This window comes from Mya arenaria, chromosome 7 (assembly GCF_026914265.1).
Source record: "Mya arenaria isolate MELC-2E11 chromosome 7, ASM2691426v1".
In the NCBI taxonomy this organism is placed as follows: Eukaryota; Metazoa; Mollusca; class Bivalvia; order Myida; family Myidae; genus Mya; species Mya arenaria.
The window spans coordinates 23,859,561-23,883,436 of NC_069128.1; the positions used below are offsets into that span (position 1 = coordinate 23,859,561).

Below are 23,876 nucleotides of genomic sequence, written 5' to 3' on the forward strand. Positions count from 1 at the left end.
TGTTCAATATCATGATATCAACAAATAAGTGATGCTATGTTTTGTTCTAGTTTTATGTATAAAAACATAAATCTCAATAATTTCTGGTCAAATTATACACGTCAATATTCCAACATTACAATACTGGATCCATTGATATACGAAACATTGATCAGTTTCACGCACCATGGTTTCTGTGGGTTTTGTTCAATAAGGATAGTTGTGGGTCAGTGTAAGATCGTGATATATTTCACCTAGCGAGCACAAAAAGATATATTTCACGAATGGTCATGTGTGAAATATTTACTTCTGTTGTTCACGAATGTGAAATGATTTAATATTTTATTCCATGGAGAACACATTTGACAATGAGAATATTGATGCAAATTTTAACACAATTTTTAAACCGTCATTATAAAATCAAGCTACAAAGGAATTGGGCCACGAGTTTTGCTAACATCAGGTTCGACCCTCTCCCGAGTGCTAAATGTTGCAAGAGGGCGTAATGGACAAATATTCTGCAGGACAAAACCATCTCTGTCAACATGTTTCTTTTCCTTCGGGATAAATACATCACAAAACCATAAATACAAAAATGTCATCTTTATTCAGAAATAAGTCTTTACATTTCACACAGAGAAGTTGGTTTTACGATGGGTGACAATAATGTAGAATGATTTTCTTAATATGTACAAAAACGTCTGAAAACCAAAAGATTACAAAAAAATACAAACTTCATGACTAAAAATTCTGCATATTTTTCTGACAAACTAATGGAAAAGAGCTTACTGTTTTTAATCTACACAACATAAACCTGCCATATAGTGACTCGACTACACTCACTACATGAACACTGTTACACCACTGGTCTAGTTCATGAATAAATACAAAGATACATTTTAATGTAAGAACCGAATTTAACATCACAGGCAAAATAAGTGGAAGTGTTGCTTAGAATTCATTGCTCTATTTCATGAAAAAATAAGATGGTAATTGTTTGGAAGAGAAATCCTACAATTTCGAATTAAAGTTATTGTTTAATTGGTTTTCAAATAAAAAAAATGTAAAGAGTTAAAAAATAAAATGCACAATATAAACTATTTACAAGGTAATTTTTGGTGGGCACAGTTGAACTGCTGAGTTGAAAATGAATGAAGATGGCGGTTAGTGTTCGTATTATAATTTGCACATAACAAACCTTTACACAAACATTTTGAACATAAAATAAAAGTATTTCCATGAAACTGTGTTCATTTCAACAGAAACACAAGCAACTTTCACATTTGCATTCTTTTAATTCAACCTATTCATTAAATATTGGAAGAAATGAAGCAAGCAAATATGTTTTCTGTATAGTTTATATAATCTTAAAAATATATCTGAATATAGACTATATACAACTAGACAAAAACGCTGCTGTATTATCGTTGGTAAGTACACTGCTACATTCTTTTTCAAATGAATAAATGCCAACTCATGTAAAACTGCTCCCCTACTGGCATATACAATTAAAACTTTGATCACAAACTCTTGGTCTTATTCAAAATTTGAATTGTTTTAGATATTTTTAATAGTTCTAGAGATTCTTTTACGAGCGATGGATTCCAAATATTTCAATATTTCATTTTCCAAACTTATCACATTTGAATTGATCATTTTTTTATTTATTCAGCCAATTAGAGTTATCAATTTCATGAAAAATGTTATGAACACATTCCTTCTGATAAGGTCCAAAATATTACAAAAGTATTACGAATATATGTAAGTGGCATATAAAACGTAATTAAAATCAGTTGTAACAAGGATAAAAGACTAAAAGCATGCCTTTGTACAATGGTAAAAACACTTGCTTCCATTTGATTAATAAACACAGATCTAAAATCATAATCACATAAGGGGAAGTAACTCTACAGTTAAATTTAGTCCACAAAGTAGATAACCTCCCCTGGAAACAAAAGTTTCCATTTTACGAAAAAAAAATTATATTGTTTGAGATATGATAAATACATGAGGCACATAACAATATTCCCTTCTGCAGAACAGCTAAATACTTTTCGCTACAGTCTAAATATCTATTACATTGTAATGGGAACTAATAGTCTATATACAACTATTCACACTAAATATGCCGGATATTGTAGAACACGTATACAAAAAACAACCATTTCATCAAATCACTTCTATTCCATTTGATGCTTTCATTTGATGGCTTTTTGTCAATCAAGATAAATCATACTCGGATTCAATTTATACTTCAGTATATTCCATTTTTGATGTTTTCCATAATTCATGAATTAAAAACATATTCAGAAGTTGAAATTCGAACACACAATATTGACGTGGTTTTTGTATGCTGGCAATAGCTAGAGCATGTTTATAGTTCATTCCACATAAAATGTATATATTGTATCGCCTCTGTCCTCATATATTTTGTCACATTCACAAGTTTCGACTAAAAACAATAAAAATGGCCCTGCAGTGATAAAAATCCCCCCAGGCCCCCCCCCCCATATCATCCCACACACATTGTCTAGAGATCAGTATCGAACCAGCCATGCCCAGCGTCCCCAGCGCCTGACTGAGGTGGCATCCCGTGGCTATCCATCTGTGGGAAGCTGAGATCGCCCTGGGGGCCGATGTTCAGGTCATCCATGTATGGCTGGTTTCCGCCTTGCTGACTGCCAAGATCGAGTCCCTGCATGGAGTCAATGGGTAGCTGACTGTCGTAGCCTGGAATGAGACAATACCAACATACAGTTCAAGTAAAATGAAACCTTAAAATATTACATATAAAGCAAAGATTATACGTATAGCAAAGACTGTGAAATGTTTTAACTTTTTTACAATCTTTATGAATTGCGACATACGTTTTGTATTTCTCAATCTCACAGGGCAGTTTATTATATTCTACTATATTTGCACACTCCCTCTGCCCCTTAAAACTAGGATATCAGAAACAGTCTTGTGACATTTCAAAGATAACAATTTAAAAATGTTTCGTTCTTAACCTTCTCTATTGTATTGTGTAACTTTATCACACTAATGTATGCATCCATAAGACAGAATTCAAAAATACATATATTTTTAATTTTTCAGTTTTTTTTTTATTCATGTATTTACATATATGTTGTCAATAAAGAAATGCATATGTCATTGCATGACAATGTGCTTTTTAAATTTGCTACTTATACAATCATATCAAATTTTAATGATACTTTTTGTACATTAAGAATGTTTAATTGCAATCTAACGCTCTTAAAATGCTCAAACCCCAGGAGCTTCAGGAAGGGCTTCACAAGGGCACTGCCCTAGACACATATTGGGGCTACTTCTATATATTCAGCATTTATGCCTTAACAAGAAAACACAGCACCTCAATTCACATTATTATACTGTAAACTTTCTAAATTTCTGCAACCAGAAACTAATACCATAGCATACTACCCACCTCGGCTCATATCATGCTGGGAACCGCTCATATTCTGCTGAGAACCATGGCCATATGTCATTGGCTGATCACTTTGGCGGTACTCATCCTGGCTTCCGAAATTTACATCTTCAAAACCTGGGGGCTGTTAAAAGAAAACGGTGACAGTTTTAATTATGGTTTTAAATGCTATAAACAGTATCAACTTGTCGAAAGAAAACTACTAGCCAATAGGTTAAAACTTTTCAATTTTTTTCTTTTGAATCAATGTAAAAAATTAAATCAATGGTATACACAGCTGGATTATATCACCATCTGTTCTTCTTACCTCAGACCAGGGCATATTCTGGTCGCCTCTGAAGAGGGAGCTGGTCAGTTCTACAGACAACCTCTTCTTGTAGTCCTGGGGCTTGTCCTCAGACATTCGGAACAACACTGCTGCAGCGTATGTGGCTGCAAATGAAATCATGAGGAGAGTTAAAGCCATGTTCAACTAAGGAAAGGGTGCGGCAAAAGAGGGATAGGGTGATATTGAAGTAAAGGGCACATTGAATCAGGTTGTGAAACCTGTAATGAGGAAGGTAATTCCAGTTTATAACTGACTTGATTAATGTCATATAAAAAAAGATGTCCAAAAAAATGCAAGCTAAGAGATACTTTTTCTTTTAGATGTACAAGGAGTTCTTAAAAATTTGAACAGGCAATCTTACACTATATTAAAATTTAACAGGGCTATAAATGCTCTTTTTTTCCAAAGTAATGTAGAAAAAACACTTGACATAAAATGAAAAATTACATTCATACAAATAATTTAAGCATTAAGCCCAATTTTATTTCACTTGGTGACAACAGCAAAGACACATACCAACTCCCTCATTTCTGGAGTGCAGCAGCTCTGTGAGTGGGGCGGTAGCACCCTCTTGTTCAATCATCTCAGCCCCTTCCTTGTCAGAGGCGAGCTCACAGAGGACACCTGCAGCCACACGCTGAATGTTCTCCACTGGGGAGTACAGCAGCTGGAAAAGGGAGACAATAAGCATTAAATATTAGCAAATACTTTATCATTTTATTTCATCATTCTTATTTAATTTTTGTTAAAAACATACAGATGGTTTGTCTGTCTAAAAAGTAAATCGTTGCCAAGACAGAATATTATACATCTTTCAAGTTGTGGGAAAAATTATTTTGAAAATTTGGCAAAATCGTAATCGATTATCAGGGACATTGGAGGCAAGCAATCAATTCAAGTCAACAGCTTATCCAATCACTGTTGATATTACCAAGGTAATCCTACCCACCACCAGATACACATGAAAATGCTGAATTATCTGCCCTTACCTGTACAAACAGTGGGATACAGTTAAGTCCCCTGATGACAGCTCTGTTGTGCTGTTCCCGTGCGAGGATGTGCAGGGCTCCAACTGTTCCTTCGACGATCTCCTCCATACGTACACCGTCAACATAGCCGGATCCCTGGCCGTTGGAGCTGATTGAGGCACGCTGAAAGAACACAGGCTTGTTTATTTCTTATTGCTATTGTTTATCATGTTCATGGAATGATTAGATATTAAATCAAACAATTTCTTTCTTCATCCTGTACTTTGCATTAGACAAGGAAAAGATAGCAAATGATGTGGTCAAATGAAATTAAGTGTTTCCACTTTATAAAGAGCAGTTATTCGAAAAAAAAAATCAAATATGAAAGGCTCCATTTCTTTTGATCCGACACATCAAATTCAAAAAGGAAATTCCTTTCAACACACCAGTTCTTTTCTTTATTGTCTTGATCACAACTTACCCTCTGTGTGTCTTGGTGAGCTCTGATCATGAGCTGCACAATTCTAGGTAGTGCTCCATGCTCTCTCAGTGGGGCGTGGTTGGCTGTGCACAAAGCCAGATTCCTGATAAGCCCAACAACAGCCTTGATGAGAGGCCACCTGCTTGGTGGGTGGAGAAGTTTCACCAGTACAGGAAGGCCATAGTGCAGACGTACGGCATTCTGGGCCATCTCGGCCTCGTGGTGGCGCGAGGTCAGGTGACGGAGGGCACACACCTGCAAAATGAATTTTATGAAATAATGAAGAATGAAATGTCATTTTTGTTTACAATATAATCAAGCACATTTTTCAACAAAAACGCCTGTTCAATTAATGTTGTTATAATGTAAAAAATGCATCAGCTTTGACTGAATCCAAAGAATATGTTCGCTTATCACTTTGATGCAAATTCAAATTACACAATTTGGTTGAAAAAGTAACTTAGATTTCTTACATCTAAAATCAAGCCATTATTTTTTATGTACAGTTTCTATTAATAATAACCATTTTTCTCAAATGTTTAAGAAATTGATATTTAAATAAGTCCCAAAGCATCCACATACCGCTGGTTCTGTAATATCCTCCCTGTCCCCTGCCTGCAAGATTGTCCTCACAAGCGCCTCGATACCACCAAACTGGCACACGATCATCTTGTTACGCATATTGTTACACGTCAGATTGGACAGGATTCCTGCCGCGCATGTGACCACGTTGATGTCGTTGGACGAGAGAAGCTGTACAAGCATCTGTAGGAGGTTCTCAATGCTGTCCTGTAAAAATGGAAAAAGAATGTTCAATATTGTATTCCAAGAGACCTTAATGGTAGATGTTTCAAGATATTAAGTTCATAACCTAACACCTAGTTATGAATTATGTAATGTCAAACCCACATACTCAAAATGCATGTTAGACATTTGTGAACAAAAGTATTCTGACAATACTGAACTGTTTCATTTGCATGACGAGGACAATCACTCTATGGAAGCTTGATCCAAGGCATTCAAGCATATGGACGGTAAATTGACTGTGCCAGATGATTTATAACAGTGCCATATGACTTATGCCTCAATTTCACCAATTGTTTATATATATCTCATCAAATCTTCAAATATTTCTATAGCAACTTACCACTTTGGTGGCTGCGTCTGAGAGGTTTCTGAGTGTCCAGAGACAGTTCTGTACGAGACGTTGGCTTCCATGACCCAGATGGTTGGCAAGGGCCTGCATACCGCCTGAAACATGAAGAAACGTAAAATATTTTACCAGAACAGTCTTTGAGTGTTACAAGTGTGTCTAGTTTCTTTGTGGATTGTACTTTATCATCAATACTCCTAACCAAGGCTTAATGCGTGTCCAGTTAAGCATTTCAAGTTGCAAATCCAACAGAAAAATCTTGAAACAACATAACTTTTAAGGACAATGTTTAACCGAAAAGAACTTGTACATACCAGCTTCAACAACAGCCGGCTTGTTACTGGGGCACACCGAGAGAACCTTGAGCACCCGCGATGTGGTCCACAGCAGCTTCTCGTACGTGTACGACCTCATCAGGCGTACCAGCTCCCCGGGTCCACCGCTCGCAAGGATGATCAACTAAAATGGGGAATTAATAAAAGATTGAAGGACTTTCATCATTCATGTGAATAAATCAGAATCCCAATCTAACCGAAAGGACACACTTTATATGAATTAATTCTAGCAAACAAACAACAACCATATACGAAACCTTAATTTTTATTCTCTGTTGTTGTTTTTTTTAAATTGCAACTCCAGAATTCAACTATTGCTGTCATACCTTGCTCTCCTGATTGCCGTAGGCCAGGATCTGCAGACAGTCTGTTGTGATTGCCAGGAACTTGACATTATTCCTCTGTAGAAGGGCAACCATCTTCTGCAAGCCTCCAGCAAGTCGGACCGCCATCTTAGATCCATCTTGGTGAAGCAAAAGATTATGAAGGGTTGTGATCGCGTAGAACAGCACTGACTCCATTGGAGAGCTAAAACAGTGAAAGAAAACAAATGTACATGTGCGTTGAAAGTAGCAGTTCTTTTCCCAGTTGTTTCATGTATTTCTGTCACATATAAAATCAACAAAATAATTGTGGTTCCTGATAAACGCTGATACAGGCTCATGAAATAGTGAGAACATATCAAAAATGATAGTTATATCACCTTGTACAAAAATGTGCCAGATGTTTTTATTTAAATATACAAAATATGGTTGGCTGGGTAACCTGAACAGCAATATTTTATTATTAGGCCTTGAACAAATTTTGTATTTCCCTGTATATTACACAAATTAACAAGATTATTAATCCTAGATGCAAAACGTTCAATTGAAGGGCACTAACATGTTATACAAAATATCAAATAGATTTTGCTTTTAACAAATTAAAAACATACCTCAACAGTTTCACGAGAGCAGGAATGCCTCCAGACTTGAAGATTGCCAGAAGGCCTTGCCTGTGGTGTGAAAGATTGTGCAGGGTTCCTGCTGCGCACCGTGTTGTCTCAGTGTCATTTGTGTTGCTCATTGCTCGGACAAGAGCCGCAACCATCTGAGGTGAATTCATGATCGCTGCGCGGCTGGCTTCTTTCTTGGAGAGTTGGTGCACCATCATTGCCGCCTGACTGACAACAACTTGATCATCATCACAAAGAAGCTTGGTAAGCTCGGGAATCGCTCTTGTTGCCAAGTCAGCATCGTCTTGGTAGTTGATCAAATTGACAACGGCATGTTTCAGCATCTGTGAGGGCTCAGCCAATCGCTGCACAGCAGTTGGCTGGTCAGGGTGAATCTGGGTTGAAGGGATCTGTAGCCCTTCTTCCAGTGTCTCGGGGAACATGGCCTCCCGCACACGATGGGATCGGGTCTGGTTTAGGTGCTGGTTCATGTCTGTAAATAAGTAGAATTATATAAAATATAAATGGTTTTATATATATTGAAAACAATGTGAATACTTTACTCAATGACAATGCAATTGTTTATGAAAATTTACATTATTCAAATGAAATATAAGGTCCTGTAGCGCATCATAATTCAAGACTAACACAAAAAACTTAACGTACCATCAACCTGTTCCTGTGTGAATCCCTGTCCCATGCCCTGGTCAGCCCAGTTAAACATCATCCTCGAGGTATCCATGTTTTGTTCATCGCCCTCAAGGTCCTCCGCATGGCTCTTGCCACTGATGGAGGGGGCCTGTAGGCAAAGGACTCATTTTTAATAACATTCCATTTTCATCAAATACTTTTAAACTTGGCTGGTGAACACCATAGGTTCTGGGAACTAGAGCCATGATTATAGACCTTGCTATACAAATGACAACAGACACAAGACACAGGTTTTTAGTGACTTCTGAACAACAGTTTTACAATTGTGGCTGAAGATTTTCGTATATCTCTGTCACAGACACATTTGGCTTTAAAAATATGACAAGCTAGATTAAGTGACCTACAAACAATAGTTTTAGAATGCTGGCTGAATTTTTTTTTGTACATCTATCACAGACACCTTTGGCTTTGAAAAGTATTTTCTCTACAAGGAATGCGCTATCGTACCTGAGTGGTGGCACCAGACTGGATGCCAGAGTCTCCCATATACTGGTTCTGCTGCCACATCATGGTCTGCTGGTGCTTGTTGTCCATCGGCATGTCGGAGAGGTCCATGTAGCCCGCCTGGTTCACTGCAAGGTAGGACACACAACTGTCACTCTGTGATGGTCCATACTTACATACAGTGTTAGAAAGGTTTTTATAAGACAGGGTCCTGCTAAAAAAGGACTTGGTGCTAATGGTGTATACGGCACATTGTGTCAAGATGTAAAGAACTCGAACACTATTAATTTCCCAGCAAATGAGTGTGTGTTAAATTGAAGTTATGTCAGATTTCAACTGCCAAATAAGTCAAGTTTGTATGAATTTATAATCATATTTTAAGTTTTAATCAACAAACATTTGCTTCCTAAAGTATTCAGTTCTATGAAGGCACAGAGGTGCTACAAGAAAGTACCTGGTGCAGCACGGTCCTGTATTATAACTCTACCTAAAACCATACTGACATCAACCATGCCCTGTATAGGCATTACAACACTGGGCATCACCATTATATTAAAAAATGCTACAATTTCTTACTTGCAATTTGTCATATATATTTGTGACAAGTCTTGATGAAAGAACTTAAAATACTTATGTAATTATGACTGTAAAGTATTCCAACCATGAATGATTTTACATAAAGAATGATTGAATGCACGGAATACTTGTGGTTTTAAAACATCCTAACCACTCAATTAAGAACAACTGTGCTGATGTATTTCATGCTGTCTATAAGTCCATTCGTCATGGTTAAGGTTAAGCAAAAATAAAGAATGGTTTGCAATTCCACAGCATCAGTGTAAATAAACAATTTAAGAATAAAATATCAGTGATCTCTTGCATTATGATACTGCGGCCTAACACCCACCTAATCCAAGGCGTGAATACCAGAGCTTTCATTTCACAAGGTTTTGACAAATGAAATTTTAGATTTTTTTTGTGCATCACGCATACTTGATATTTCATGGTCAACTTAAGATTACAACTAACATAAAAGAAAAACTTTGAAAATAAAAATAGAAATGAGTCATTTTTACACTTGAGATTTGAGGCCAATTCAGTCCTGAATATATATATAATGTATAACATGTGTTTAAGCCCCGACAGCTGTTTGAGGACACGTACCTGCGCGTGTAGATCCCTGGTTCATGTTGTATCCGCTCATGTTGATTGGTTTATGTTTACACACTAATGCACTATAGGGATGTCACCGCTTGTTTTGTTTCCTTTATGTTACATTCTGAAAATAAACATTGAAGTACATGTATTAACCTATATATTTAAAAATGCATATACTTTCTTTTCATTAAATAACAGTACTAATTAAGTTCAATTTGAGCAAATAAGAAAATTCATACACATTTTCAACAAATCAATCTACATTGTCTTTCATATTAAAATAAAATAAATAAAAAGTGACAGCAATGTAGGAAAGAGCACTGGTTTGAAATCAAATTTTGCAGGTAAGAATTTGGTAGGCAATCATAAAAATTCATAAAGCCACCAGAATTTGTTGACATTAAAATGCCATAACTTTTTTTATTTATCTAGATATATATTTAAAAAGATTTACATCATTTGTCTAATTAGTTCATAGCGTCTACTTCTATACAACTTAAGTTCCCAATAAACTACTTTCATATTTCAAACCTATTAAAAAAGTTTCCAATCTAGAAAACAATAAATCTTGAAACAGTCCACATACCAATCCTCAGTATTTCAAATCTTATTTATCTCCTTAGGTAAATATTTACACCTTTCCAAAAATAAAACTCTGACCAAAACACAAGTAAAGAAATTCAATAATATTTGTATGAACCATTTATGAATACTAAACATCAGAATGCAAGTGAAGAAGGTTACTATTCACCATATTTATATATTCTCAGTATATCACCAATATTTACTCTAATGTTTTCAAATGACAAAATATAACACTTTTTAACAGTTTGTAACAGATTGAATAATGCTTCAATTTGAGTAAATACTTAGCCAGTTTGTTTACTGCTAGTTAAGAAATGTGTCACAATTTTAAGTACCTGAAATGACGCTGTATTATTCACACATTTATGAATGAAAATATTACTCCTTCACATGTAAGCCTTTTCATAGGAACTCACTGACTAGACACACTATATTCCTTTATGACAAAATAATCCCAATTTTTAGCACAGTTCACCAACTTTAATGATAGTTGTCAACTAATAAATTCACATAAAAACTGATTCACCAGTGATATAGTATTAAAACTGCCGAGTCACTTTTGAACTATGATATTATTTTACAGTAAGTCACACAAGAGTCAATCCTCCAAAAAAAATATCAATTAACTAAACTCTTTCAACTAACATTCAAAAATCCACTTAATTGCCACAACAACATCTGTATTTTCTTTTTGAAATCTCAATTTTCACTTCTTAAAAACCTGTTTTTTATACTCTAATCCTGATGCAGCATTTTGCTTTGTGTAATGTCAGAAAACTTTAACCACACATAAGAGTATGTAACCAACTTTATATATATATACAAACTTCTGGTACACAATATAGTCATAAAGTGATCAATACTGATCTCATCTTTTACACCATCTCTTCAAATATCTGACACTTGAAAACCAAACTCATTTTAAACATGTCAAAACAAAATCCACAGCCCTGACATAATTGGTGCTTTTATCTTCTATTCTAATCTGACATTTTTGTTAAACATGGCCCTAGACATCTGAATACACTTCAACAAGGTAGGCATACCTGGCTTGGTCGATATTTTCAGCGTTAGCTAATAATTAATCATGCCATTTTTATCATTGTGCATGGTGTCATTTTAAGTATTTTTTACAACTGATTATCAATGATTGTAAAATAATTTAGTATTATACACAAAGAACTCTGAAAGATTTAGATAGAACAACCATTATCTAGAGTAACAGTTTAACATATTTAACACTTAAAACCCTACCCACCCTGTAAACCAATTAAAATGGACCAGTCTGTTGTGACACCTGCCATAGCTAACTAACCTACAATTAAAATGGAGCAGTCTTCAGTTTAAGATTTAAAGAAAGACTGTGTCTACCACTGAAGTAAGCTTTAATGTGGAAAAAATGAAGTAATTCAACCATATTTAATGAATGTACATGATGACAAGCAAGTTTAGTAATTTGTATGAAAATAAATTAGTGTTCTCAAGTATTTATCCAAGTATGAGAAAACTGTTAAGAAAGCGATTAATTAATGGATACAAAAATATCAATAATAATTATCTAACTAGAGTGTAAATCATATTTTTAAGAAATAATACAAGAACACAAGTGAGAATACACAAAGAAACGATATACGATATCTAAATGCTTTCATAATAGTCATTTTAACAAAACAAATCTAATCTACATAAAATGCACGTGTAACATTTATAGTCCAAACGCTATGTCACTTGCATACCCAAATCCATTGGAAGGAAGTAGTCGAAAGCAATTAACACACCTCCAAACAAACAAAACCAGGCTTTAGTCCTCAAGACTTGGAAGTTTCAGTCTGGGTTTCATGTATATGTACAATCAATTACAGTAATATTCATGTACACAGCAACATATAATCACCATAATAAACAGTTAGCAGCCTCTCCTGAGCTCTGTGCCCTAGTGCAACCCAATAAAACCAGCAGTGTGAAACTGTCAGAAGCGTTTTACGATCTAGGGAGAAATTAGTGCTAACCGGAGTGTTCATGTATGGCAGGGAAACTTCAATCAAACAAATAAACAACATGGCACCAGCAATACTGTGATCTAATACAGAACATACATCAATGATTTCAATGGTGATATATTCATTCCAGGCACAATACTAATACCATCGTGACCTTACACAAAGAAATATGTGACTTTTTTTAAAAGCTAATTGGGTTATATACTTGTGCACTTCACAAGATCATGACATCCAGTAAAGCACTAATTTTACAAAAATTAAATATATATTATATATGTTCAAGTGCAAAACCCAGAGTTCATTGTTTTTACCCTCACAACACACTCCCACACAAAATTACACAACAGACTCCCTCCCAACATTGACTTAAAAACATTCAATGTTGCAATATTCATGTTCATGTCAACAGAAGCAGTCCACATGTACATTTTGCATGGCAGGAGCGTGGGAATAAAACCTAAATCAATTAGTAGTCTTTATGAAACAACTGTGTAACAGGTGCTCATTGCGTGCCTTTATTGTGAACTTGAGAAACAAAGTACACATACATCTGATCATAACACGTTCATAAATCCTAACAGTTCTAAATTTACTGATGCTATAATTTGATTGTACTTTTCTGAGCAGGTGTTTTAATATTAACAAAAGTGCAATAAACTATTTCAAGGAACGAGACAAAGCAAGATCGTTTCAATGCACATAAGCTTATGAAGCTACCAGTGTTTCTACCTTTTTAAAACACGTAATAACAACATTTTCAACCAATGCTGACCACCAACCAGATACTCATGCGGATTAAACATCAAAACCTGTGGTGAAATCACCTTCATCAAACTATTTGACCCCCAAAAAAGCGGTAAATCAGTTATTTATGACAGCAAGTCCAATATCAGGGTGTGTACTAATTTTTCTATGAGGTAACCCTCAAAATCACCTAGCCCCAAAAAATGTTGACCCCCAAAAATTTCCAAAAACAATGTCATACTGTCGAACCCTCAGACAACAAATGAAAGAAGCCTTTACAAGAAAATGTCTGGCAATATCTCGGGCACATTCTGACAGCTATGTGATGTCGTCTTACCATCATTCCTAGGCCTAAACAAATACATTTGGTTCGGATAACCCGACCCTACCTGCGGAATAGGCGCCGACCCTACCATTTTTATAGTCAGTTTGAAAGAAAAATTTTTTTTTTTTTTTTTTTTTGCTTTTCAATATGTAGTTTAAAACCTTAATTGCTTATATAGAAGATAACTTTAACACCTTTCTCCAATGATGAAAATGACATTCTTTTATAAAGCCTAATAAAAAAAAAATAAAAAAAAATAAAAAGCCTACCTACCCTACCTATTTTTGAAAAGGATGTAACCCTAACCAAACAATTTTTTTTTAGGCCCTAGTGGACGCCCCATTGTGAAATGATAGTTTTACTATGGTTTATATGGTTTTGATATCAATGAGAAAGAAAAGGTTTGTTTTTTATTAAGTGTGATTATGTAAACCACTTTCAGTAAGATATTTGCAATTATATCATTTCCATCACCAAATAGATTTTCACCAATGATATGGTTACATTTGGAAGAAATCGCCAAGCTTTCCAATAACTAAAACGCTAAGCCTCTTACCAATTTTTGGCTGAAAAAGCCCTTAAGTGCCATTATGTTAATACATGAAGCTAACAAAACCAGAATTGCATAATACAATTTTCACCTCTAAATTGATCTTCTGTCAAATTGACAAGACCCTAATTAATTTCCAATGAAATATCATTACTTTCAATAAAAAATTATACCTCTGTGCGGCCCAAGGTAAAAATTAGGTGTGTGTGTGTGTGTGTCACTTTTATCTGAGGGTCAATCTCAAAACAGCAGGAATTTCTCAATACATAGAGACAAAAATGTTTGAAATAACATCTGTAATAATCTGTTATAAATTATATGCATACAGGAAAATGAAAGTTAATTTAAAGATTGTATAAAAGTCATAATGCTGTAGGATGATTTCACATTGGGGGTTTTGTATACATTTGACACATTGTGACAAAATTTGTAAATAATCAAAACAAATATTTTAGAGCATTTTGAAATGCCCCCCATGCCAAGTGCAAACAGATTACCCTCGAGGTCTGTTTGCGCTGTATATTGTATTGTGTCTTACACTTAGTGAGCATTCCACTCATTTGACACAGCAATTTAATCATGTATGGCAGTGGGATTTCAATGAAAGTGTCAACATTTAAATGCTGGCAGGTTTATGGCCGGTTCTCTCCTCCAATACAGTAGTTTAAGGACACAGTTGAGTAAGACATAAGTTAGTAATGTCTGTATTTCTACAAATGAGACAAGTCGTGTCATAACCAGAAACATGACTTCAGAATATTTCATGCTATTTTAATAGCATTAATACAAGTGTATGGTTTAGTCAGGGTTTAAAAAGAACGGGTGAGGGAGAAAGGGGCACATTTTATTCTGGATAGAATTCGGAACAAAAAATGTTAGTTGTGTTTAATTGAGGAAGTTTTTATGTATTAATTCATCATAATTTAAGTTTAAATACAAAATAATTTGATTACAGAGTGTAGTACCCTTCAATTATTATTTGCTAAAACCCTAATAGTACTTACAGTGTGCTGCAGCATCAATAAAACAGAAGTTATCATATTTTTTTAATCCAGTATTAATAAAATAAAGGAAAGTCTACATGTATATAATATTAAATTGGTATTGAATGAACATTAATGATGTGGACACAATTTATTCTAACAAATGAAAAACTCATCATACACATACACGTCTTGTTATTATCAAAATTAAACTCGAACTTGTTAAATCATCAAAACATTTTACATGGCAAGTAATTTACGCTCGTATAACGTCATAAGGCCACATTTTGGGGATAACCTTTTAACTAAGATGGTTATCTAAGTGCAACATTTTTTTTGTGAGTGTTGATTATATGGAGAAGCAGAGATGTGATTGACCTGGCAGCTGAAGGGCTGAAACCATTTCGGCCATGGGTTCGTCGGGCACATTTGGGGTCAGAAACACACTGCCGTAGAAGAAAAACTGGCTTTTTAGAAGCTCTTGTGAGGGTTCTTCTGACTTTAAATTTGAAGCAAACTGGGATATCAACTCTAACAACCAAAAGCACACTAGTATCTTTTTTAAATCAGCTTTTTTTTGGGGGGGGGGGGGGTCCCTGGGGCCATTAGATCCGCGGAATTCCGCAATTCTGCAGACAAATCACATCCCTGGGAAGGTATATCTGCTGTTTGCCTACCTCTGTTCTGAGACTATTTTATTGCACCTGCTCACTTATTTTTTTATGGCCAAAATTTGTAGAACAAATATCAAATTGGTGTGGCCTCCTCGCTATGGTCACAATGGATAACACACCCTTTGAGCAATTATTTGACATACAGCTAAGGCCAGAGTTTTTTTATCTTTAGATTTACGGGAGATTTTTCAAAAAGTTGGGTAAGGAGGAGGAAATAAAAATAAAAATAAAATGCATAAAATGTCCCGAAGGAGAAATAAATAAAAATAAAACGGATTTTTCTCCGATTTTTTTTATTTTTTAAATCTTCTTATATCATGAAGACGAAACACACCTTACTTGTGTCAGCTATTTCATAGGCTGAAAAAAGGGTGATAGATCACCATAAAGTTTCAAAAGCATAATTATAAGATCCTTTTAATGACTGAAAATATTGACCTCAACACTGTGGAGTTCAAGCGCTCATTGAAATTAATTGTATATATTTGTTCGAATGCATCTATGCATATGAGGTGCATATATTATCAACCAATGGATTTTATGAAACAGGTCAGTGTAATAAAGAAGTTTAAATGGCCATTTCTAACCTTTTGCCCACAGTATAAGCATACTGGTTGAGAAGCAGTTTCCGACAGTTTTTATTGAATTATTTATACATGTTTGAATACCTACTAAAATTGTTCCCCCTTTAGATAACTACAGCTCAAGCTGCTATTGTCGATATATTTTTTACATGTGTGACATCACTATAGTGTATCTAATAGGGGCGCAAAGAGGGTACTTACACTGTTCTGATTAGCTTGTGATGAGAAGCAGTTTCCGACAAATCGAATGCGGGGCGGATTTAGGTGTTTTTATTATCCGTTTATTTAGTATACTAAATATAATACTTTAATAAGAGAAATATTATTTAATTTTTCAGCATTTACGAAAAATTAAAACCTTAAAATTTACGACAGTCAATTCATACTCAAAATCAGGCAGACACTGAATATCAATGATATTTTGATTCATTTCTGATAGAAACTTTTGTTTGTATACATTTAAGTGAATGTGGGTGCGAAACAAGCATGACACCAGTGTTCACAAATATGTACACAATGATCATCGTTTGTATAAGTCAATTAAGGAAAACCTTGTAGCTATTCACAGATATGCAAATTAGGTTCACACGCATGCGCAATACACGGCGCGTGCCGATCCCCCACGTGCAAGTTTGTGTACAAAATGAAAAATAAACATTAAACATTAAATAATAATAAAAGTTACTTACGTGTCTCGGTAAGACTTTCAACTTTTGATTGCCTAGTTACCACATTGTTGAATTACAGTACCTTCTTTATGAAGATTTAAAGAGATTACGCGAAAAAGCGATTTGTCGGAAACTGCTTTCCGTCGGAAACTGCTTCTCAACCAGTATATATCCTTTCCATTGTGAAGTAATCAAACATTGAACAAAGTTTCAGACACGGTATAATAAGGAGGTCAAATGTGTTTTTAACGAAATAGTACCGTGACAATTTACCGTGATGTGGTTTTGATATAGAAAAAATAACCAAAAAAAGTTGACGCCCTGATGGAAATTCTTCTTCACTTCAAAGTTTGACAGAGCTTACGGATACACAGACAGTCAAAATCTACATTTATGTACTTCACCAAAGAAAATTCGGGAGCATTAAGATAAATTTGACAAGTGTTATATGTTTCAAAAAACCAGGTCTAAGAACTGATTTTAGAATCAGTCTGGAAAATATCCTTCTAATTTCAGCTATGCCCGTTGGCAATAAGCAACGGATAAGTTTGACTTATTGCACTGACTGCCAGATATCTTGTTCAGATTTTTTGTTTTATCGGAAACACACACTATGTTATTATTACATCATTTTCAGTACTCTATAACGATTTAAATTCTAAATCATTATTAAACTAATTAACAACTACGAATATCACGATACCTTGTGTTTTTCTCTTCAAATATGTGATCGTGAAGTAGTGTGTTCAATGCTCCCCAGAGTCAAATTCAGAAAAAATATCTATTTTGACTATGATGAACACGATATCATTTTGCAGTTTGTGTTTGTCAGAAGCTATACATTTTTGCACTGTAATCCAATTCACCCTTGTTAATATACGACGTGCGCCAACGACTTTTAATAGACAAAACAACCCAAGAATTTCTGTCTCCTTATTTTGACCGGAAGTTTCGCAATCATTCCACGAAACGCGAACAACATACTGAATTTATAAAAAAAAATCACAATAAACACGCTTTAAATTCTCCATGGTTTGATTTAACTAATGAAACATAAACATCGGAACGTTTTTGTTGTAAAACATTTCTATATAGCTGCAGAAATTGCGAGAAATAAGGGGTATGACAAAAACTACTTTCACTTTTGACAGGACGTTGTTATGGTAACGGGTACCTGTTCTGTTTCCCCGCGTATTTCCGACTGGTTTACGTGGTTTGTGCAGTAAAAAGACCTATAATTAATGACAATTGGTACACCAGTTGGTTCTGGGATATGGGTTATAGAACACTAATTTTATTTTCTTCTTAACATTGGAGCAACGTTCGTCGGAAAAAATAAAAATAAAACTACGAAAATGAATTTTATTTTTATTTGGGTTTTGCAATATTTAGGTACGGCGCTCCCGTAAATCTAAAGATATAAAAACTCTGGCCTAAGCTGCTTGACATGTGATATACCACAAGCACCTACTTCCATATCGTATTAAGAAAAATACGTCAGTGAGTCACTTGGGAAGCCTTCAGCAAGTAAAATGTATAAAAACACTTGAAAAAAGTATTTGCAACTATGCACATATAACCTAGTTTTATATAATGATTGATGTCAAAGAGAAATGTTTATATGGTGTACCGTCTGCTTCTACAGCCCCTACCAAAATGATTTTCGACCTGCTTCCGAAATATTTTCAAAGAACATTTTCGTATGAAAGATAAACATAATTGAATAGCCAATCACAGAATTTTATATGTTGTGTATTAGGAAAACTTTTTATTTTTAAACTTCCAAATATTTCCCAAACCAAATTACTGCCATCCTCAGTCATAATAAACACACCCTGCGCTGGTCAAATGCTCTCTGGGCTTGCTCAATGTCAATGACTCAACTTTATAAAGCAGGGATAATGAACATAAACTGGTGTAAGAATTTGGGTTTGAATGTATCTTATGTACTCACATCATCACCATCTACAGTCAGGGCTTATTCTTTGCTTTTTTCGAAAAAAAAAAACACATTTAGAAAATTGCATCTTAAAGGCCTAGTTTAATCCTTCTATAAGTCACCCCCCAAAACTGTGTATTATATACACAACCTCTGTGTATTGATCTTAATCTAACTGCCTAAATGTCTTATCAGATCTCTGATCTAAATATTCTACTGTGCAGTTTTGGGGGGCTTATTATAGAAATGGACACTAAATGGGGAGTACGGAAAGATTCATCAGATGCTGGCCGCTTCTTGATTACAAAGCTGTCCAATTATTTGACATTGTTAATTACGTATTAAATTACGTATTAAATACTTATGATAATAGTGTTCCCGCTAGGTGTCACCATGCCCCCATTGTCTGCTTAAAATATGCCATACTGCCCTTTCATCTTCCTATGTGCCTTGTCCAAGTCATATGACAGCTAAGTGTGTATTTGTGTAGTGAGCAGACGACCTGTGTATTCATAATCGGTCATCTTCTAAACCAATAATTAGGAAGAGCCAAATACGGAAACATCGGCAGGAGGCGGGGCTATTGAATGTCAGCCAATCAGAATATACATTGAGAACTCGTTCATTTAATCATGAAAGTAAAATGCGATGGAAAAAGTGAAGGCATGGCGAAAAAAGTTGTCGAGCACAAATCTTAAAAATAATTTTTAATTGTATTGTACTGATGATACTCACCATTTTAATTAAAAATTGTTGATTTAAAGCAGACGGTCACTGCCGATTTGTAAACATAAGATGGCGCGGACACAATCAAATACATCACCCAGGGCTCTTTCTATAGTACCCACGGGTCCGACTATCGGACCCATTCCCAAAGCAAAATATAAGATATTTTTCCCAATCTTCAGAAAAAAATCCCAATCCAAAAAAAAAAAAATTTTTTTTTTTTTTTTTTTTAGAAATTATTTTTACCTGTACTGGTTTATTTTCAACACCCTAATAAATTATGCCATGTGAAGTTTTTTTGGTAATTGAACTCAGAAATCATTGATTTTCATCACATTCAGAGATCGGAAATATGAAATATTATCTGTCATGATTTATTGCAATAGATATTTACACCCCAAGGATTGATATTTCAGCCATTGTGGGTCTTTAAAAGGGAAAAAAAACTAATATTAAATCATTACCTAATTGCAGGAGACTAGACAGCTTTTTCTTTTAACTGTAAAATTTCCCAATTTTGGCATTTTTACGACGCAAAATTTCCCAAAATGTCTAGGGTCTTTTTCCCAAAATGGGCAGAAAAAGCCCTGTCACCTTTTCAGTAAAAGTTTTGAAAGTTTATTTGTAAAATATTCATGATGAAAATTTCTTTGTTACCCACAAAAATATGTTGATGTTTTATGTTGCATTTATCTATCATGTCCACGACCTTGTCAAAATTCGCCGAAACCGCCATTTCGTCAGAAGGATTTTCGGAGTTATTTAATCAATGCTCTATGTTTTACAAGTGATTTTTTGAACCAGGGAAGTGATTTTTATTGTCATTTTATTCTAAAACATCAGCATATTAAAGAATATTTTACCAAAGACAATTAAATAACAGCCAGGGCGCTGAATGTAACATTCGTACCCAATCCCGATCGTACCAAACTAAGATTCGTCCCCTACATATGTTTTTTTTGTGGGTATCTATTTGATTGCTTCAAATGTTTAACTGTGTTTGTTTTTTTCTTCATTTTAACATAATTTTTAGGAGAAATATGTGACATTGCACTAAAGAAGATGCCAAACAAGTACAATCATACTACCACAGACAAAAAGACTTTAATTTTGATATTAAAACGCACCCTTCTAATTTTAGAGAAACAACAACACCATTGTGTACAAGTCTGAAAATCATGGAAAATGATTTAAATTGAGTATGTAAACAAAACAAATTCTAGGGGGAGACCTCCCCCAAAGAAAAAACAACAAAAAAACACCTTGTGACAGGGGTGGACCCCTCCCACGACCACCCCCAAACGCCTCTACACGACTCGTGTAGCTTGCCCTTTTCAAAACTCCACCCGGCCCTTTTCAAATCCTGGCTGGAGCACTGCCATGAAATATATCGATCGACGAAGTCTATTCACTTTGGCAGTTGGGCGGAAATATATCAAAGGTTGATGGGGTTTACATATAGTGAGCGAACATGCTAAAATTAGCCAATGATTGAGCTAGGTGATTGCGTCATTTGTATTCACTTTGTATTATGCATGCCTCGGAGCATCCTTGAAAGATTCAGGATAAAACTCTTCTCCGTATTTGTTCTATTTTTGAAAACTTACTAGAGCGTGACTTCGTACTGTCTTTTTTATACTGTACTACGCAGCGGAGTTAAGTTCATGTTTATTCCACTTTCCTTTTAACATATTGTGGTCTAGAAAAAGCCACTCACAGAATTTTGCAAGCTTGAATGAAAGTCACTCACAATTTGCAAATGTCGCTTGCATTTTGCGAGTAAATCTAAATTCCTTAAACTAGGCCTTTAATACTGACCAATTTGAGGAAAATGTTTTCACTTCACTATTGTTTAGAGAATTTTGAAAGTTGCAAGAACAGGCTTTTTTAATTGAATTTTATATTAAACATACTCCTTTATATCTTATTCTTGGAAAAAAAATCATTTATCAAATGTTTCAAAAGTCAAAATGTACCGGTATGTATGTTCTTATTAAGGAAATAATCTGAAATAATCCAATTACTGTGCTGACACAAAAGTGGCAAAACCATTTCCCAAATTTGGCAATTTTTCTGGTGGCAATGATTTACTCATTATAATTTCTTTAATTAATGCACCAGTCAATTGTAACCACAGCCCCCCGGGTCCAGGGAATAGCAGGGACTTTTAACTTTCAGTCCAGCCAAGGCCGTGTAAAATCCCCGCTCTGCAGAAACAAAATGCTGGTAAAATCCCTGCCAATGACCCAGCAACCCTAGGTAAGCCCCATTCCCTAAAACCACCAATTCATTCGGCACTGCAGGGCCACCTGGAAGGTATAAACATGACCCATTTCCCCGGCTATCCCCTAAGCTGGGGGAGCCATGGTTACAAATGACAGTTGCATAAACAGCGCTAGTCCAAATAATTGTACGTTGACAGATTTTTTTAGATTTTTGATATGGCAAATCCTTCACGTACAAATTGTTCTGTATCAAAAGTGGGTAGTTGTTCCGATCAGGATTCCGGGTTAAGGCATATAGAGTCTATAAAATATCATAAAAACAAGAAATATTACCAGATAATGTTATTTTATATTAGTTCCGTACACAAAAAATAAATATCCAACTTATAATTATGAGTTTGACGGCTTTTCTTCATTTCATTCTGTCAAAACATAACGATATATACATGACGGGCACCTGCAAGGCTTCAGGGCACAGTTTTAAATCGCTCGGAACATTTCGGCCATGGCCAATTTGCTTTGATTGTGTAACGAGGTCTATCTCGAAGCTTTGTCGGAGGAGGCCCAGTTATTACGATTGTATCGAGTTGTTCCCCTTCGCATCATTGTTTTCTGTGTCAGTCAACTTTCGTTTTATTGGATAGGTAAACAACTTGTTTTAATGCATTAAATGCTTGTTTAGTGCAAAATAACATTTCACTTACATGGATGAATATAACTCTTTATGATCAATTTCAACCATAAAATACTTCATTTAAAACAATTTCAATATTTTTAAAACACCCCCGTTTTTTGCACATTCCCGTTTAGACGTTAGGGATTGGAAGAATCCCGTATAACACATCTATTATTTTAGACTAAAGCAGCGCACTTAGAGGCCTATCAGTTAGTCAAAAAAAAGACAACTTTTCAAAACTGAAAAGGGTACACAGTAGGTCCCATTTGATAAGGGTTTGTTCTGTAAATAATATAAAATATCCTGAAAATGTGTGAGTCATAACTAGGACCAATAATAATCCTACTCATAACAACTATTTTTCTTATCTTGCACTAAAACGATACATATCCACAAATAAATGTGTAAATAACAGAATTCCATAAATTTGTCATAACAATTGTGCCCAATCTGGACCAAGCAAAAAAATATTAGTAACTTTGTTAAATTACCCAGAGCACCTTATTTAAAAAAAAAAAACTTGTATAATTAAACTTCAACATTTCTAAGTCTAAAAAATAGGTTGTTGTTTTTACGAATTGTGCCCATCTTAGCGGCCAAACAGTGGTCCAAAAAATGAAGAAAATGTGGTATCTTACATTTCTTAGCACATTTTATGTAACAAGCGTAAAACTGGGCTGGGTCAAGTTGACAAATATGCAATGAATCATTTGCAAAATTTAATCGGCAAACAAAGACCTAACTCGATTTCAAGGTGTGCTCTTTACCTGTTAATTATTTTACTTCAAGAAAAGGAAACAGCTAGACTTTGTAGCTTACCGAAAGTCCGCACATTTGCGAACCGTTTGCTTTGGTTGTACTCTCTCTACAACACGAAAATGTTTGTATATTCGCACAGAATTTCTCGAAATCAACTGTCCAACACCATTCAAATTTCCAAGATGGCGATAATTGAATTTTAATCTGCGCATGCGTAGTAAAACGGGCACCTGCTGCTTCGCTTGAAATGACTTAGGTCAAGAGGTCAACTGGTCATTCTTGTTTGGCCGAAAATTGTTTTCTTGTTGTAGGTTTAATTGATTTTCGTACATCATGTTTGTTCAACAGCATACTCACTGACACTAACATAGATTTTTTTAAATATTGGCTTACAAAAAAATACTTCAAGGGAGAGAAATATTGAATGTAACATCCTCCATGGAGTGCAACTTAAGATACAACTTATCTCCCTTTATTTCGGATTTTATTCTACATCTCT

At 34.9% G+C, this 23,876-nt stretch overlaps 1 protein-coding gene across 3 annotated transcripts; it reads right to left on the reverse strand.

Annotated features, from left to right (window-relative positions):
* Nucleotides 1-567: 567 nt before the first annotated feature.
* On the reverse strand, nt 568-23,591 carry LOC128240585 (catenin beta-like). 3 transcript variants are annotated; one of them, XM_052957276.1, is made up of 15 exons: nt 23,438-23,591; nt 9,946-10,060; nt 8,785-8,909; nt 8,293-8,425; nt 7,627-8,119; nt 7,019-7,220; nt 6,672-6,816; nt 6,352-6,455; nt 5,787-5,993; nt 5,205-5,459; nt 4,745-4,906; nt 4,272-4,422; nt 3,735-3,859; nt 3,428-3,551; nt 568-2,709 (listed from the first exon to the last, which is right to left on the reverse strand). In XM_052957276.1, the coding sequence occupies exons 2-15, from the start codon at nt 9,983-9,985 to the stop codon at nt 2,510-2,512; spliced, it is 2,466 nt and encodes an 821-aa protein (XP_052813236.1). In that variant the 5' UTR covers nt 9,986-10,060; nt 23,438-23,591; the 3' UTR covers nt 568-2,509. The 3 variants fall into 3 exon arrangements, with proteins under 3 accessions (XP_052813236.1, XP_052813237.1, XP_052813238.1); XM_052957277.1 differs by lacking the exon at nt 23,438-23,591 and adding an exon at nt 15,148-15,298; XM_052957278.1 differs by lacking the exon at nt 23,438-23,591 and adding an exon at nt 10,860-11,452.
* Nucleotides 23,592-23,876: the final 285 nt, after the last annotated feature.

Coding starts and splice junctions, on each gene's coding strand:
- LOC128240585 (XM_052957276.1), bottom strand. CDS start 9,985: ATGAGCGGATACAACATGAACCAGGGATCTACACGCGCAG. Junction 6,456..6,671: donor GCCGGCTGTTGTTGAAGCTG/GTATGTACAAGT, acceptor TTCATGTTTCAG/GCGGTATGCAGGCCCTTGCC. Junction 5,460..5,786: donor AGGATATTACAGAACCAGCG/GTATGTGGATGC, acceptor TTCATTTTGCAG/GTGTGTGCCCTCCGTCACCT.